General features: G+C 48.2%; 1 protein-coding gene and 1 long non-coding RNA gene across 4 annotated transcripts in view; one reads left to right on the top strand and one right to left on the bottom strand.

Moving 5' to 3' along the window:
- The window catches only part of Abca4 (ATP binding cassette subfamily A member 4), a 125,470-nt gene extending 116,571 nt beyond the window's left edge, over nt 1-8,899 (bottom strand). Inside the window, exons 1-3 of the mRNA XM_020163928.2 lie at nt 8,765-8,899; nt 1,496-1,589; nt 324-465 (exon numbers count right to left, since the gene is read on the bottom strand). Coding sequence (XP_020019517.1) covers nt 324-465; nt 1,496-1,589; nt 8,765-8,830 — 302 coding nt within the window. The 5' untranslated portion in view covers nt 8,831-8,899. The remainder of the gene's footprint in view (nt 1-323; nt 466-1,495; nt 1,590-8,764) is intronic.
- On the top strand, nt 6,120-16,829 carry LOC141414970 (uncharacterized). Of its 3 annotated transcripts, XR_012440002.1 has the most exons (5): nt 6,238-6,584; nt 6,659-6,815; nt 7,120-7,272; nt 8,783-8,950; nt 13,123-16,829. It is a non-coding gene; the product is annotated as an uncharacterized lncRNA (long non-coding RNA). The 3 variants fall into 3 exon arrangements; XR_012440001.1 differs by having other exon boundaries at nt 6,120-6,584; nt 6,659-7,272; nt 8,783-11,923; XR_012440000.1 differs by having other exon boundaries at nt 6,217-6,584; nt 6,659-7,272.
- The last annotated feature ends 331 nt before the right edge of the window (nt 16,830-17,160 follow it).

The following is a 17,160-nucleotide window of genomic DNA, read 5'->3' as shown; positions in this document are numbered from 1 at the left end:
CAGTTTTTGTCATACCGTGTCCCCACCCAAGCTGATGGGTGCCCACAGGGGAGTGAACACATTTCAGCGGGAGATGCATCTGATTTCAGGGGCAGCTTGGAAATATTTGGGCCAAGACATTGTGTTCATGTGGCTTTAGTTTGCAGCTTTCCCCCAGATCCGGTGCCATAAATAGCCTGTCACAGAGCACAGTTGCAGCTCTGCCCCTGAGCCGGCCACAATGGCACTCTTCAGAGCCACGTACTCTGTGTGCCTTTGCTCCAGCTCAGAAGGAGAAAGAAAGGTGGCGGCTTCCTCCCTCTCGTGGGGGGCTCAGCACTTACATGGAGTTGTTATAGTTCGACACAATTCCAGGAGATTCTCCCGGGGTGGGGCTTTGAAAACAAGGATTGTTCACGTTGCAGAAAACCCCCTGGAGCCAGGGCAACAATCCCGCCGAGGGCATCGCCTTGTTCGGAAAATGGCCTTTCAAAATGAAGACAAGAAGGTGTTAGTCATAGAGACCAAGGAGACCCAGGTCCCCCAAGGAAGGGGCACATGACCTCTGCTGCTCTGCTCTACCTGTTGTCTGTCCTCCATTAGCGGACAGACGCTGTGCTGGGTGCTGGACTAGGCTCCAGTGGGGTGAGCGGACAGATAAATGGCCCTGCAGAAGCCTGGACACAAGTGTGGAGGGGGACAGAGGTGGGACAAGTTATTTTGTGGTAAGAGGCACAGAAGGGTGTCAGCTCAGGACAGGTGATTGAATGGAAAGGTCTGTGAATTCCTTCCACAGGTCTGCCCCATGCGTGCAGCAGGGTTAAAGGTTAAGGTGAGGGGCTAAGGGGGTGGGGTGGGGGGAGGGTGAGGCAAAGAAGCAAGAGTGTGGTGGACAGTAGGCTGACTGACAAATGAAAGCTGGTCACTAGTGGACAAGAGAACAAAGACCAAGAACAACAGGGGATGGTGGCTTTCCCAAGGCCCTAGGCCTCCTGGTCACTGACAGGAGGGAGAGGACAGCATTGTGGCCAGAAACTAGGCACTGGCGTTCCAAGAGGGCTGACATCCGCAAGGGGCTCTTACAAGGTTTAGGGGAGCATCCCAGGCACCCAAGGGCTCCGAGACATGGCACTTTACTAAGTGTGATATTGGAGTGTCCGTCTGTCCACTCTGCTAGCATCACGTATAACATTCTCCACACCAGTCTCATTTTATTGAAAAATAGACCTGACTTGGTCAATTTTAGGGGATGCATCTATAATCTGTTCTCTTTGAAACGGGGGGAGTTTAGATATAATAATAATAATAATAGTAATGACAGTGGATTCCTTCAGAACCACATGGAAGTGTTTGCTGAGAACGTACACAATTCCCATCAGAATCTGTGCAATGCTGATGAATCTGCTTGGCACATTGGAGCCATGAAGTGACAAGAGCAGATGTGACCTCAGCCTCCCCCACCTTCCTACAAGAAGGGAAGGGACAGCTGGGTCCTGGGGTTCCCCACCATGCTCACATTCATGCTGGCTGTAGAGTGGGTTGGCGTTCCTTAGCCAGATCAAGATGAAAAACAGAGATAAAGGCCACACGAGTTCCACCACAAAGCGAATCTGGAGAAACAAAGCAAAAAGAGAAAGACGGGTTTCCTAAGAGCTCACAGGAGGCGGAGCAGAGCAGACGCACTTGCTCTCTCCGTGCTGTCTGGACAGCAGGATGGGGCTGGGGTGTGCAGTCACACACCGCATAACAGTTGTCACCACGGATGGCACATACCTTGGCAGTCCCCTAGGATTACAGTGGAGCTGAAAACTGTCTGCCACCATAGTGGCCACTGCAGTACAGCCTGTTCCTCACCTGTGTGTGACATGAAATTAGAATACTGCACTTAGGAGCTGCACACAGTGCTGGAAGAGCTGACAGACAGCGTGTCACCTGTGCATTATTTACTATGCTGTCCTTCCAACCATCATTTTGGAGTGAGTTCCTGCTTATAAAGTGATTATTGTAAAACAATGTGCCCGGTTCAACCAGCAGCAGCTCCCATGCCTCCTGAGTGTCATGTCTCCTGAGCGGATCATTTTCTCTCCTGCTGCTTGATTGAATCTTGGGTTTTATTCATGGTGGCCCTGGGAGCAGTAGGTTACACTGCACACACACGCACACACACCGTCTCACCATACAGCACAGGTGTAGTATGCTAGACCATGTGGGTTTGTGTAAGTGCGCTCTCTGAAGTTCACACAGTGACAAAATCACCTACTGAGGCAGAACACATCCCACGGCTAACATGATCATCTAAAGAACTCCTCGCTTTTGCCCCCACGCCCCCTAACGCCACCTCTGCCCTGATTTATCAACAAGATTCCGTGTCCATCTGGGTTCCACTCTGCCTTTGTTTCTGAAAACAAGACCCAAAGCACAAGACTGCCATTCAGGACGGTGGAGGCCATGGGTCTCGTGCCGTGCGGCTGCTTCTGTGTGTGCAGACGCAGGCTCTGACTCCTAACAAGCTCCCAGTAATGGACCCAGGTTCCGACTCCGTAGCGCCCCCATCTGGCATGCCTAATAAGCTACCTGGTAACGGGTACCATAGGTGGCAAGATTCCCTGGTAACCTGTCAATCTGTGCATAGAGGACAGGTGACCTGTACAGTGTCACATCGACAGTGACAGCAAGGGAAGCAAAATCCTGCCTCCTGCCTCCAGGGCCAGTGCTCCTTCTGCACTCCCTGTTACCTTACCTGCTAGTGCATAACAGACCTTCTGTGCGGTCATTGAATGAATGAAGGAACCAAGGACTGAAGGACTGTGACCCACGGAAAAGTCAACAGTCAACATTTTTTCCTTCAGCAATTTCTGTCATTTAAAACAAGAAGGTTATCCCCAGAAGAGGCAGCTGATACTGACATTTGGCAGAATGTTGGTGTTTAAATTTCGCTTTATTTAGAACTTACAGACTCCTGACCTCACAGAGGCTGTTGGTTCTTGGACAATGTGCTTTGTGGCACTGTGCCCAGGGCAAGGGTCAGCCAGAGGAATTATAGAGGGAACTGTGGACTGGTGAGCACAATATTCTTCTACCCAAGCCCCACTCCACAGACCTTGAGGAAACTCATAAAATCCAAGGAAGAAGTTAAGCCTCTGGCCAGAAGTATTTACAGAGAGGCAGTCTCTTAATATTTACAGATTAAGCAGTCGTAACTTTTTACAGAATATTCTGCTCAGAATACGTGTGGGAGGGTGAGTAGAGGAAGCACGTGTGGTAAGAACTAAGAGCAGATGTCTTTCAAGGCACTCAGTTTTCAGCGCTCTCTCTATACCTTTTCCTACAGGTGAGAAATCCCAGAATCGGGCAATTCCTACCTGGTGTCCCCACCCAGGGGACTGGCCCAATCATACTTGATAGCTTGGAATGTTGGATCCTCAAGGGAGCCCGGCTGGGCCTATTCCCTGCAGTCCATTCACTATTAACATTCTGGTCCCTGGACCACACAGCAATGGAACACCAGCAGCCTGTATTCCTGTCTCCTGTAAGTAAGTGGAGCCCTCATGGGCTGCAAGCTTCCTGAGAGCAGGGGCCACATGTGTCCCCAGCACCCCACACAAGGCAGGACTCACGATAGGTTCAATATTGGTGGAATGAGTGAGCTTTTGTCAAGGCTGCTCTAGGAAGACTGCTCGGGGAAGCTGGAGATGACACGGGCTCAGTCAATCACCACTGTGCAGATGAAATGAGCTGCACAGCCCTAAGGTATATACACTGGTGTCTCGCCTTCCACTCTGGATACTTCTGTCAGTGGGTAAGGCTGGGGAGCAGGCTCGGCAAGAAAGCTCTGTGAGTGGCAGGTACAAGTGATGAAACCGGACGTTGCTTCAAGGAAACGAAATGCCAGTCCAGATTCTTTGTCTTTGAGTCCTCCTGGGACGATCCCTGCAACGCTGGCTTTTTACCAAGGGAATCGCTGCTTGTTGGCAGTGATGCCTGTTGGGAGAGGTCTGGTATGCTAAGTGCTGATGCTGACTCGGGAGTGGAAGGACTGAGTTTCAACCACTTTGGGGCTTGCTAACCTCTGAGTCTCATGGTTTCTCACCTACGAAACAGGACTGCCATTTTGGTCCTATAGAGTACACTGAGGGTTAAGAGCCCACCACTCTGGGGCCAAGTTCTGGGGTTCTTACTCAGCCCACTTGCCTCAGTTACACGACCTTGGTAAACCTTCTCAATCTCCCCCATGCCAGGGGGCCTGGCCTGTAACATGGCGGGGGGGAGGGTGCCATACCCCATATCCCAGAGAAGTTTTGATATCGAGATGAGTTAACCTTGCCAAACACAGAAAGCAGGTTGGGCACACAGTAACACCCAATGAACCCAGGTCATATGCTATTGCCTTATGGCCTTGTCACCAGGTCACAGGGTACTATAGGTGACAGCAGGTTATAAAGACAGATGCACACAAGGAAATACAGCTAACACTGTCTGCAATCTTGTAGGCCTGCCCTCCACTTACACTCATGGCCCCTCTCTACTGTGCAGCTGCTAGAGCCTCCCAAGAAATGAGCCATATCCAGTGCCCTGCCCCATCTATAAAGAGAACTTGGTGCAGAAGGTCAGTGAGAGACCAGCCAGTCTTGCCTCCCTGTCCCATGGGTGAGATTTCCAAACCTGCACTAGTACCCCTTGTTGTCTAGAAATGCTAGACACTCATTCTTGTTCTGAATCATCTGGTGGGGGCACAGCACTGTGATTTAAGTCCTCCATCACTGGGAGACAGGATCAGAGTCCTTTCTTCCTCCTGTGGCCCTAACACTGGCACCGCTTTGCCTGGGTCCCTCTTCACACATCTGAATTCAGGTTGCCATTTTCTGCCTGCAATCCTGGCCCCTCAAACAATCACCTTCATTAACCTAGGTCAGTGTCTGTTTGACCGCCTGGCTGGAATCACCTGGGCATTTCAGGCCATGCCCCATGGGACATCAGACTGGTTTGCAACACTTCTTAGGTAATTCCCATGTGCAATCAAGGCTGAGAACCATGGTCTCTGTGTGGTTGGTAATCTTTGAAACACATTTGCAAGGCCGGTGTTGTTGCTCTAACTGTAGTGTGAGCTTTGGAGGGGCTGCACCAAATACTTCACTCCCTGCACAAAGACCCCCAGCTGTTCTCTCCCCGGCCTGCCAGGGGGTCCTTGCAGCAGCCCCCAGAGTCGTGCTTAGCACCCCCGCCCTGTCCTGGACACCATGCACAGGCATCCCCCAGGGAGAAATTCCACAGCGTAATCAAAAACATGTTTCCAGAACCTCCTCCACCCTTCTTTTTAAACATGTCTGTAACTTTAATTAAGCCCAGTTGAAGTTCAGAAGGGGCCCATGGATTTTTTTTTTTTTTTTTTTTTTTTAAGCAAACTGGTATTTCCTTGTTCTTTCTTTCTCTCCTCCTCCTGAGGAGCTCTGGCAAGGACAGGCTGGGCTTGTTGTTTTAAAGCATAGCAGTTAGATTTCCTTCCATCCTCCTCTGTTTTCAATTTGGAAGGAGGCAGCCAGGGCTTGAAATGAGCCGTACAATCCTCCCTTCTGGGCCGAGAATCCAGATAGGACCCAAACCTGGACAAAGACAGAACTTGTGCCCTTGTGCCTGCCTGGACTCTCTGACCCACACGTTCTCTTCTCCTGACACTGGGCCCAAGACAAAAGGCTATACCTCTACCAAGTGTCTAGGTCTAGGGTTCAAGAAATGAGTCCTCCACTCTCACCAGTCTTCAGGCCTCCCCTAAACATCCCATTCTGACCCGAAGCTGTGACCTGGGGATACTGAGGGAGCCTAGACTGTGAACTGTCAAGGGCAAGAACACAGCTACTGATGTTTATAACCCCCTGATGCAGGCCGGGGCAGAGGCAGGGGAGAGTTCGCCACCCAGCCCTCCACCATGCCTCCTTCTGCTCCACAGTCACACACGCACACACACGATTCTGCTCAGTGATCATGTTGGGGACCCTCCTCTCTGGCCCTGGATTCCACAGGGCAGAACAGTGTCCAGTCCTCCCTGGTGGGGGTGGACATCATCTTGGTCTGCCCACTCCGGTTTTAGTTTTCATTTATCCTCCTGGCCACTCGATGTTGGTGATCATCAAGACCAGCCATTTAGTTAGGACTTGACACGTGGTGACATGTTTTGTGATGGCCTGGAGTCACATATGGTTTGAATCCCAGGTCCAACCCATCCTAGCTCCTCTGAAGCCTCAGTGGCCTCATCCATACTCACAGGGATAAGCTAAGCCTCTCTCTCCTGTAACTCTTGTGATGACATAATTCATGTACTACCATGCCAGGCACTTAGTAATGCTTGGACTAATGTTAACAGAGAAAGAAAAAAAAAATAAATGAAGAGAAGAGGGAGGAGAGCAGGAACTAAAGACTTTCATCTTGGAATGGGGAAACTTGGTATCTGCTTTGCCTCTTGTTCTGCTCAAAACAGTAAGCGTCTGGAATGACGGAAATCTGACGCATTAAAAATCCAGGAGCTATGGGCTGTGTGTCCTGTGCTTTCCTTCCATCACCATTTTCTAGAGGAAGAAGTTTCTGGAAGAACCACAGATGTCCCCTCAGAGGTATTGGGAGCTGTGTGTGTGGGGGGGTGGGGGGCAGTGCCTCTATCTTACCCAGACATCCTGGAAATTCCCAGGATATAGGAGCCACCTGAGATCTCAGGTCATCAGGATGACATCAAATGAAGGCCTGGGAGATGTCTGAAGCCAAGGTTGGCAACCTCAACGGCTCCATCCACTGGGGAGCACGTTGTGGAAAAGAGAGAGTCCCCGAACAGGAAGACACGCAGCAAGGTCAGGCAGGGGGGAGAGAGGTTGGGAGGCTCCCGAGCCAAGCCCTGTCTCTGAAAGCTGTGATGTGGAATCCTCGCCGGCCAGCAGCTAGCATCCTTGGGTGTGTTGGCTGAGAGTGCGTGCGTGTAACGTGAAGTGACACAGGACAATGGCAGATTGCTTTTCCGTGGAAGTGGTGTGGGCAGAGAATGTGTCCCTGATCTCTCATGGGCACTCAGCACCCGGCACGGCCGGTGACCGTTACGTAAATGAAGAAAGGAGAAAAACGTAAATGTAACGATGAGTCTTGTTCCTGTTTTATCAGTATTTTCACTTAGAAAGGGAAGCTGCTGAGAGGGACTGAGCCTCTGATTGCTCTTGGCACTTGGTTCCTGGGGGCCACAGAAAACTCAAGGCTAACTGAAAGGACAGCAGCGTGGACAAGAGAAAACAGCCTGATGCCAGTGGTGTGCCCACGGTGAGCTGGCTCTAACTTGGCTTCCTTCTCCATCCTCCCTGTGTCCTGTCTGAGCCACACGCAGGCCTTTGGATCATCTGTGAGCATGGCTGGAGTGCAAACTCTGTGGTTCCCTTTAGTGCTAGTTATTAATAATAGCTATTGTGTCTCAGCTCCAAACTCACCAGCAGGACTCCCTCCTCAGGTCTGCACCTGAGCCCAGCCTCCTCCTAACTCCTCACCCCAGCTCCCCTGACCTCTGCTCTTTGCTTTGGACTTACTAACCCCACTTTCTTCCCTTGGTTCTCACCCTGAGGGTGGTGGCTGTGCCCTGCAGTTCTACCTCTAGGACATCTCAGCGTTTTCCTTGCCCTGCTCAGCTGACAGCTGTGTGCTTAGCTGACACGATCCACATTTTGAGACTCTGCCAGACTCTGTTTGAGACACTTGCTCTGGTCGTCAGATGTTCCTACCCAGGAAAACCCCATCCCATCTAATGACCCCATCCTGAACAAGAGCAGAAAAAATGCTGGCTGCTTCTTCCCTGTGGCCCGTCTCCCTCCCTGTCCTCCTCCCCAGGTCTCCTGCGGCTTGCCCCTCCATCTTTCTAATCTTAGCCGTCCCCCTCCCTTCTCCCCATCTTCACTCCCTAAGTCATGGCACTGCAGGACTCCGTGAGGCCACAGCAACATTGTTCTTTACAGTCGTATATTCATTCCTTTCCCTTCCCAGATAAATTAGACAGAGGCCTGTGGCATTTGCACACACACTCTTGGGGTTCCCTGGTGTCCTGGAGCTCTTGCCTGAGTTTCTCTTGGGATATTTGGCCTTTGCTACTTTATATTGCTTGGGGTTCTCAAAACATACTCCAGAAGTTTCCAGCCATCCTAGAAGCCATCTGGGGGTGGAATCTCTGTCTTGTGCTTTTGGCCAGAGGATCCCCTGGAACTCTAGCCTCGCCTGACATCTGACTGTTCAGGAGGCTCAGGAAATGTCTGTGACATTAATGACACACTGAACTCCTTGAATCAAGGCTGCCCCCCAAAGAAAGAAGCCAATGTGTGCGTTGAAATTGTGACCTCAGTGTGAGATGCATCCCAGTTTCAGAAATGTCACGATGTCAGAAGGGGATCCATGACATTGCTCTCCCCAAGCTGGCATTTTCATGTTTTCTTTTTGGGCCTGCAGATCGGGGCTTAGGAGTCTCCCTTGTTGCGTGGTGTGGACGGCTGGCCGGGGCAAAAGCAAGGATGGGCAGGCAGTGGACTCATAGGTGGGAGGTAAAATGGTCTAACATGGCCAAGGGCAGAGAAGCATGTCATCCTGTGAAGGACACTTGTTAGAGAGGTGCCCAGAGTGGCCAGACAGCCAAACACTGCTTCAGAACCAATGGCAGAAAGCCCAGGATGCCCCCACTCTTCTACCCCACTGTACCCCACTCCTGCCCCTTGCTTTCCACCCGCCAGGTCACTTGCCCACATTCCCTCTCCAGACTACAGACAGAATCCGTTACCTTTTGCCTTTTTCGCAGGGTCCAGTTCTTCCAGAGCAAAAGCTGTGTCTGTCTGGCGAAGCCCATGGTGGTGACCACACCAGCACCAGGTGATCACCCGGAACCCAGACCTGGGCAGCAGTGGACAAAAACACAGCCCAGACCACCTCTGGCTCAGGCTGCTGTGTCCTTCTTCTGGTGATTAAGGTCTCGTTCCCCTTCAAACATAATCCCTCTTAATGACATGTAAGCCTTCGTCAGGAGAGGAGGCAGGCATGGCTCTGGCTTCTTTTAGGAAGAGAAAGGCACCCCTAAGATCCCAAGTGGCTGGGCCTGAAGGGGATGACCTGGGACATTCAGTGGGAAACCACCTCCATCAGAGGGGATACTGGGGTCCCTGAAGGGGCTGCTTTGCATCTCTGACCTTTAAGTTTGAGACAAAACTCTCCGCATAACTGTAGGCTGGGCATTTATCTCCATTATAGCCTCACAATCGCTGGCACCCAGGGTTGGAGGAGCCCCTTTAAGTCCCATCAAGTCACTTGCCTGTGCTGAAGTGACCCCTTTCTTTTTTAGCCTTTTCTCTTGCTCTGTAATGACTCTAGGCAGCTGGTCAACCAGTACTGGTGCCCAGTGCTGTGTTTCAGAAACACTGGAGTCAAGCACAGTGGCTTGCACCTATAATCCTAACTACTTGGGAGGCAGAGATAGGGAGGATCGAAGTTCAAGGCTGGCTCATCTTCATGGACAAAAAGCCAGCTGTGATGGAGCACCCCTGTCACCCTAGCTACAACGGGAAGCTTAAAATAGAAGGCTCTTGAGCCAGGCTAGCCTGGGCGAAAAGTAAGACCCTATGTCCAAAATAAAAAAGTAAAAATAAAAGAGTAAAAAGGGCTGGATGGAAACATGGCTCACCTGCCTAGCAAGTGGGAAGCCCTGAGTTCAAACCCCAGTACCACAAACCAAACCAAATGACATTCTGGAACACTCCAGGCTCAGCAGGATGGTTGAGTAGCCATGCCTGCCCTGGGCTTGGACATGGGAAGAACAGCAGGTAGGTACTTATTGCCATTCTAGCTTCTCAGGGGCGGGTTGCTAGACAGGTTGACCAGCAGGTGATGAATCAGTGTTCTCAGGGACATCCCAAACACAAGCCTCCCCGATACTTCACCACAGAACTTTTGTCTTGACTTCAAGTCTCAGAAAAATTTTCTCCTTAAAAATACTCTAGAGTCTTGAGTCCTCAGTAGAGAGGAAGGAGGCGCTCTACCACTTGAGCCATGCCTCCAGGCCGACACTGAGTTCTTGAACAAAACAAGTTACAAACTCACTCTAGACAGGAAAACCACAGAAGCAAAGCATGGTGGGAGCGAAGATACTAGAAGAGGAGGCTAGCAGCGAAGACAGACCAGACTGGGAAACTGAGGACAGTGACTGATCCAATTGAGATTTACTAAGCATTGATGAAGTGATCTCTGGGTGACCTACAAGTACAGGGCACCCCAGACAAAAGCAAGCTCCGTGCAGGATCACAATGAACTTCTGGCATGATAAGGAGTATCGCTTTATCATTCAGGAAGAGATGAAAGAATTTTAATACAAAATGGCTGCCAAGAGTAGTCAGCTTGCTCTGGCTGGCAGCGGTGTGGAGGTAGACTGGGGGGAAGAGAGACCTGAACAATGGCAGTGACAGCCATGCTGGAGAGAAGGGGAAGGACTGGAGTGACAAGGAGGAGAGACACAGCAGTGCTGGTGACTGATTGGAAGTGGGTGGTGAAGAGGAGGGAGGGGTCAGCCAGAAGGAGTGGGGCTGGGCCCTGGCTGGCTAGGTAATGAGAGCATGGTCGTCATGGAGAGAGGAGGGTCGATGGTCCGGGGCAAGTGGGGAGGAGGGGGATTTGCATTTGATGTGTTGACAAGGAAGTCCGTGTCATGCCCCCTGGGACAGGCTATTCAGCTGGGCGCCTGGGTTTGAAGTCAGAGCAAGCTCTAGGATGGAGACACAGAGCTGGAGTCATAGGTGTAGAGGCACGGGTGGAAGATCGGTTCTTAAAGCCATCTGCTTTGAGTGTGAAAAGTCCCTGCAGGCTCGTGTGGTGGATGCTTGGTCCCCAGCTAGTGGGGTGATTCTTGGAAGTTCTGGAAACCCTAGGAAGTGGGTCCTAGTTGGGGAAGTAGGTCACACGGGGTGTGCCTTTGAAGGGAGTACATGGTCCCGCTCCTCACTCTCTCTGCATCCTGTCCACCATGGTGTGAGAAAGCTTCTCTACCACACGTTCTGTTTCCCATGATGCTCTGCCCAAGCTCACGGGGCCATGGGCTGAACCCTCCAAATCTGAGCAAAATAAATCTTTTGTCCCACAAGTGTTCTTTCAGCTATTGGTCACAGTCACGTGAAAGTAACTAACACAATTGATTAAGCGGGTTGCCCAGGTCCAGTGTTTCAATAGGAGGGCAAAAGTTGAAGACATCAGATACAGGCCATGGGACTTGTGTTCTATCATATAAATTTTAAGCGGCCCACTTTTAATGGGGTTCGAAAAGTTCTAACTATGAGCACTTGTTTATAATTCCATTGATGGTCCTCTAATAGGACCATTCTCCCTAACTGGGGGTGTTCTTGCCTGAATATTTGTTGATTTTTGACATTTCCTCTCTTTCCATTGTGAAATACACACAAAAGTTACCATTTTACCCATTTTAATTGCACAGTTTGGTCATGTTAAGAAAATACAAATTGTGCAGCCATCACCATCATCATCCGACTCCAGAGCGTTTTCCATTTTCATTCAAGCTCTGTGGCTGTTAAATGTGCCTCCCCACTCCCACCAACACTCTATCATTCCTCTTCCTGTCTGCATGAACTTAACTCTTTCGGTACCTCGTGTAAGTGGAATCACACATTTGTTCTTTGACAAATGTCTGGCTTATTTCATTAATCATGCTCTTGAAGGTTCATCTGTGAGGTAGCATGGTGTCTTAGTGTGTTAAGATTTTGCTACGACAAAATACCATACAGGAGCTATATTATAAAGATCAGGAATTTTTTCTCATTGTTCTGGAGGCTGGGAAGTCCTGGACCACCGAGATACTGGCAGATTTGACGTCTGGTGAGGGCCCACTTCCTGGTTCACGGACAGTGGCTTCTAGCTGCGTGCTCACAGGATGGAAAAAGCACAGGTCCCTTATGGGGCTCCTTTATAAGGCGCTAATCCCATTATGAAGCCTTATGACATAATCACCTGCCAAAGGCTCCACTTTCTTAATACCATCACCTTGGGGTTAGGACTTCAAAATATGAGTTTTGAGGGGACATGTACATTCAAACCAAGGTACACATGTCCAGATTTGTTTCCAAAAGGACAAATAATATTCCATTGTATGCATTCATCGTTCTGTTTCTCCATTTGTCCATCTGTGGCCATTTGGGTTGTGTCTACTTTTTGACTCTTGTAATTGACACATGCTATGAACACAGGCGTGCAAATGTTTGAGTCCATGCTTCCAATCCTTTGGGGAATACAACCAGGAGAGGAATGACTGGGTCAAACAGTAATTCCAGGTTTTAATTTTGAAGAACCATCACCCTTCCCCATAGCACATGCACCATTTTACAAACGTCCCAGTTTCTCCTCATCTGCTCTTTCGTTTTGTTGTGACAGCCATCCCAAGGAGAGCAATGGTACCTCACTGTGGCTCTGGTTGACATTTCTCCTTTGAAATGGGATGTCAAGGAACTCTTCCAATCTTGTAGCTATGTTTAGGTGCGATTTTCCCTAGTAAGTTTCAATTTTAAAGATTACATTAAAACAAAATCTGTGTTTTAATTTAATTAAATTTTTATGACAGTATGTCTAGGTAGTCAAGGTTACGACTGATGATAATGACATTGCGTTTTCATAATTACCACCCTTGATACTAGTTGATCAGGGAAACTGAAATTTGTGTAAGTGTAGAGACAGTAACGGATTCAAGCTGTGTGTGGATTGACAGTGGTAAAGTTTAGTGATGGATCATATCAACATATCAGCCCACATTCGTCTTTCAAAGCACAAAGAAGTCAAGGCAAATGCGCTTAACATGAGGCTGAAAATGCAGTGTTATAAAGGAAGACACATTCTATTACTCATCCTAGTCATTCTGCTAGCAAGAACTCATTAGTGGAGTTAATTTATAATTTTTAAAAGTTTCTATTTTAGAAAAAAGGCTTGAGCTTGAAAATTGACGTAATTTTGGCCTGGGGAAGAATTTGATCAGGATGCTAACCTGGCCAGACATGGACTCTGTCAGCATCCTGACCTTGCCGTCCCAGCCTACAGAACTGTGGGACATGTATCGTGACTGTTATAAGACACTCAGTTGGCGGTATTTTGTTATAGCATCCTGAAAGGCATGAGACAACGTGACGCGGGCGAACCTCCATACGAATAGATCGCCATCAGTTCACTTGAAACAAGCTGAGGAAGACGGAATGTCTCCAAAATACATCATTGAACATCTTCTGTTTGCTTGAAGACAGTGACTATAGGCAGGGTGGTGAGGCACGAATCTATGTCACGATTGTAAAGGGAGGTTTGGGACTTCATACCATGAGACAGAGGGGCAAATACCTTGATTTTAAAATTTGAGTTTATTTCTGCCAAATTCAAAGCTAAATCATTGAAAAATTGAAACCTTAAGCTTGCTGGAAGTGTGGCTTACCTGGCAGAGCGCCTGCCTCATAAGCACAGAGTACTGAGTTCAAACCCCAGTACCCCCAAAACAAGTAAGGTTTTCTCTAAGTTGATAAATTAAATATTCCCCTACTATTCAATAATATTTAATGAGATAATAGTGGAATAAATAAATAAGCACCAGTTTACTAAATTATAGAAAGAAAAAAAAAAAATCCAAGACTGGGTAGAAGCTGCCGGAGGTGGGGATGCCTGGCGTACGTACGAAGTTGTGTTCCTTTCTGGGAGTGACCCCAATGTTAAGGGAAGGAGCTATAGTAGACTGTCAGCACCATAGTTCCCTGTTCCCGGGACCATGTGTGGTCACATGACGCTAGCTGGTCACCCAGAACCTCGTCACATGTATTTTTTAAATTTTAGGCGTGAGGGAAGTGTGGGTATCACAGCACAGAAGCCAGGACAAACTGGAGACCGTGCTGGTGAGGAGGATGGGAGCGCGCTCCGTGCAAACTGCCCCGGTGAAGTGTCGAGTGTCAGTGAACGTGTGGGGGTGCGGGCGGGATCTCACTTGCTTTTGCTGACGGAGCCTTGGAGCCTGGTGCAGGGTTACGTCCACAAAGCAGTGCTGCTTTGCTCAGCTCACTGCCCGCGGGAGGCTACCTCCTCGCAGAGGAGCGCCTTCTGTGATGTGCCCAGAGTGCACCCCAGGCTGGCAGAGGTCCTGAGACTGAGAAGTCTCTGTTCCCCACCACCAGGGACATCTGATCTTCAGAAGAGGACAGAGAAGGGACACACAGAGAGGCCAAGGTGGAGAGCACGCGTTCCAACCCCAGCTGGGTCCCTGTGCAGCCGTTCTGGGACCCATCTCTGTGTCTGCTTTTCAGGAGGCTTAGCTATAAGACATTCCAGTTCTTCCAAGATCACCTCCTTTTGCCTACATTAGTCCAACTTTTGTCACTTGTAAACTACGGATTCCTGATGCTGGGTGCCGATGGGTCAGGCCTGTAATCCTGCCTAGTCAGGAGGCAGAGATCAGGAGGACTGAGGTTTGAAACCAGGCCAGGGCAAGTAGTTCATGACCCAAAACAAAAAAAAACAAAGATTCCTGACTGATGTGAGTTGTCACGATAAGGAGAGGATATGACCGGTGTCAACTGACATAGGGTAAAAAAATTATTTGCAGCCTCCTGGAATGTGTCTAAAAAAAATTCCCCGGTAGGTCTACACATCAACGGAAGCAGGAAACTCACTGGAGTTGCTGCAGAGGGTTAAGAAGAGCTGTGCTGTCATATGTGTGTTTTGAGAAGAGAATTGATGGGTGCAATTGGACAGGAGCAAGAAGGAGTGGGTACAAGGGCACAGGGGGGAGACTGTAGATAACAAGGATATACTGTACTCTTCAAAGTAGAAGGATCTCAATGTTGTCACCATCAAGAAATTGTAACAGTGAAGCCAAATGCAGGTGGCTCACACCTGCAATCCTAGCTACGTGAGAGGCTGAGATTGGGAGGATGGAGGTTTGAGGCCAGCTTGGGCATATAGTTCACAAGACTCCATCTCTAAAATAACCAAAGCAAAATGGACTGGAGGAGCGAGCTGCTCAAGTGGTAGAGCGCCCGCTTAGGAAGTGCAAAGCCCTGAATTCAAACCTCAGTTCCACCACAAAAATAAATCTGCTTGAAGAGCTAGACATGCTGAATCTGACTTGAACGTTTCATCATGAGTACACGATTGAGGCAGAGCATGATACCCCATAAACAGGTACAATTTGTGTTTTTAAATATCAGGCAGAAAAATAAGCTCATCTTAAATTAAAGCAAAGAAAGTAAAACCTCATCAGTATTCAGCATCGTCAATTCCCGCAGCTATCAAGAAAAGGTTAACAGCTTTTCAAAACTTGCTAAGCCCTGAGAGGTACAAGCAGGAAGACGTGCAGCAGGACAGGACAGACCGCCGGTGTGCTGCGGGAGGGAGTGAAGCGCTTCCGCTGATCAGCAAAACACTGGAAATTATCTTTAATGCTTCAGTGGGGCCAATGAATAAGTGGGTTTTTTTTCCAATTGTTGAATCAACTTTTCAAAGCGTACTTATTAGTCACTGTTGCCAGATTATTTGTAAAGGGCTTGAAGGTGAATCTGTAAACACATTTCCTTTGTTTTTAAAAGTAGTTGACCATCAGAGAGAAATGGCTAAACCATTTGGCATAGGGTACAGATTTGTTTCCAGAAAAATAATCTCAAAGTCCCCTGGTAAGGTCCACTTCTATGAGAAAAATTAACCTCATCAGGATGTGAGTAAAGCATTTTTTCCTACCTCTTCAGGACAGTATAAAATTAACGTATAATTCTATGGATTGCTAACTATATTATTAGATTTAACTTTGCTTTTTTCTGAGAGTAATTATACCAAAGTAAAAATAAGTGCTGGATTATTAAGAAAAGCAATGGCGAAACATAAACATTCTTTAGAGATGTGATACAAATGTAATCCCGGAACTGTGCACTTCCTAAAATACTGACAGCTCAGGTTTGTCTCTTAATCCGTCCCATCTGCTGTCTTACCTGATGCGTTCTTATTCATGGCTTGGAGCGATTTCAAAGCCAGATGGCCAGTCACTGAGGCAAGAACGACAGGTCTTTTCTCTCTTTCTACTTTGCCTGGTAAGAACATTTACACAGCATCATAAAACAGGTCCGGACCCTGGTAGTAACTGCAGCAGAAATGAGAGTGCAAACTGATTTGAACTTGAGGGCTCTGTGGTGATCTGGAACCGTTAGCCTCATTGGTTGAGAAACGAATTATATTTTACTAATTGAAACCTGCAAACCAGCCGGCACTAACTTAATCTGGCCTGTAAAAATTTTGGACTTCAGGTTGTTATTGTCAGTTAATATGGAGATACAGAATTTTAGCTTATGAAAATTGTATTTGAAAAAGTATTTGCTTGAAATGAATGTAGAATCTTTAAACCTGTTGAAACCATCATAAGAAGGGGTCTAAGGTAGAAAGAAGAACAGAGGAGATGAACCAGTTCGGGTTATAATGCATATATACATGGAAATGTCACAAGGAAACTCCCTGTGTAGCTATCTTCAACAAGAAAAATGTCATTTTTTTTTATCTTTTACACAATTGGAGAACAGGAGGGTGGAACAGGTCCTCTCTGGGGGGTTGGTACCAGTAGGAAGGGGTGTGGCGAGGGTGTGGGAAGGTGACCATAGTGCAAATACCATGTGCACATGTGTGAAAATGGAAAAAATGAGACCTGTTGAAACTGTTCCAGGAATGGGGTGAGGGATAAAGGAGAATGGTGGAGGGGTGAATTCAACTATGATACATTTGATATATTGAAGAACTCCTGAAAATGCCACCATGTACCCTCATCCAGCACAACAATAAAAAAAAAATACTCACCTAAGTATCTCTATGAACTTGTTTAGTGAGAAGAAACACTTACTACTTTTATTTCTAAACAATCTGTGCCCATCTGCCTCTCCAGACCGTTCAGGGAAGAGATCTCAGATAGACATCTAAGGAACTAGGAGTTGAAAAACCAGGTTCACATGTGCTCATCACAACACCCCTTTAAATTGCGGAACCTGGATGTAAACCGTGGAATATTCTTTCAGTCAACTCTTTACAGAATGAGAGTGAACAAAGTGCACCTACGAAAGTTTAGCAACGTCCACTTGACATTCAAGGAGAGGCAAAGCTCACCTGAGATGTTCAAAGTCATCTGCCCTA

The sequence above is a fragment of the Castor canadensis genome, chromosome 12 (assembly GCF_047511655.1).
Source record: "Castor canadensis chromosome 12, mCasCan1.hap1v2, whole genome shotgun sequence".
NCBI lineage: Eukaryota > Metazoa > Chordata > Mammalia > Rodentia > Castoridae > Castor > Castor canadensis.
This window is presented reverse-complemented; position numbering and strand designations above follow the sequence as displayed.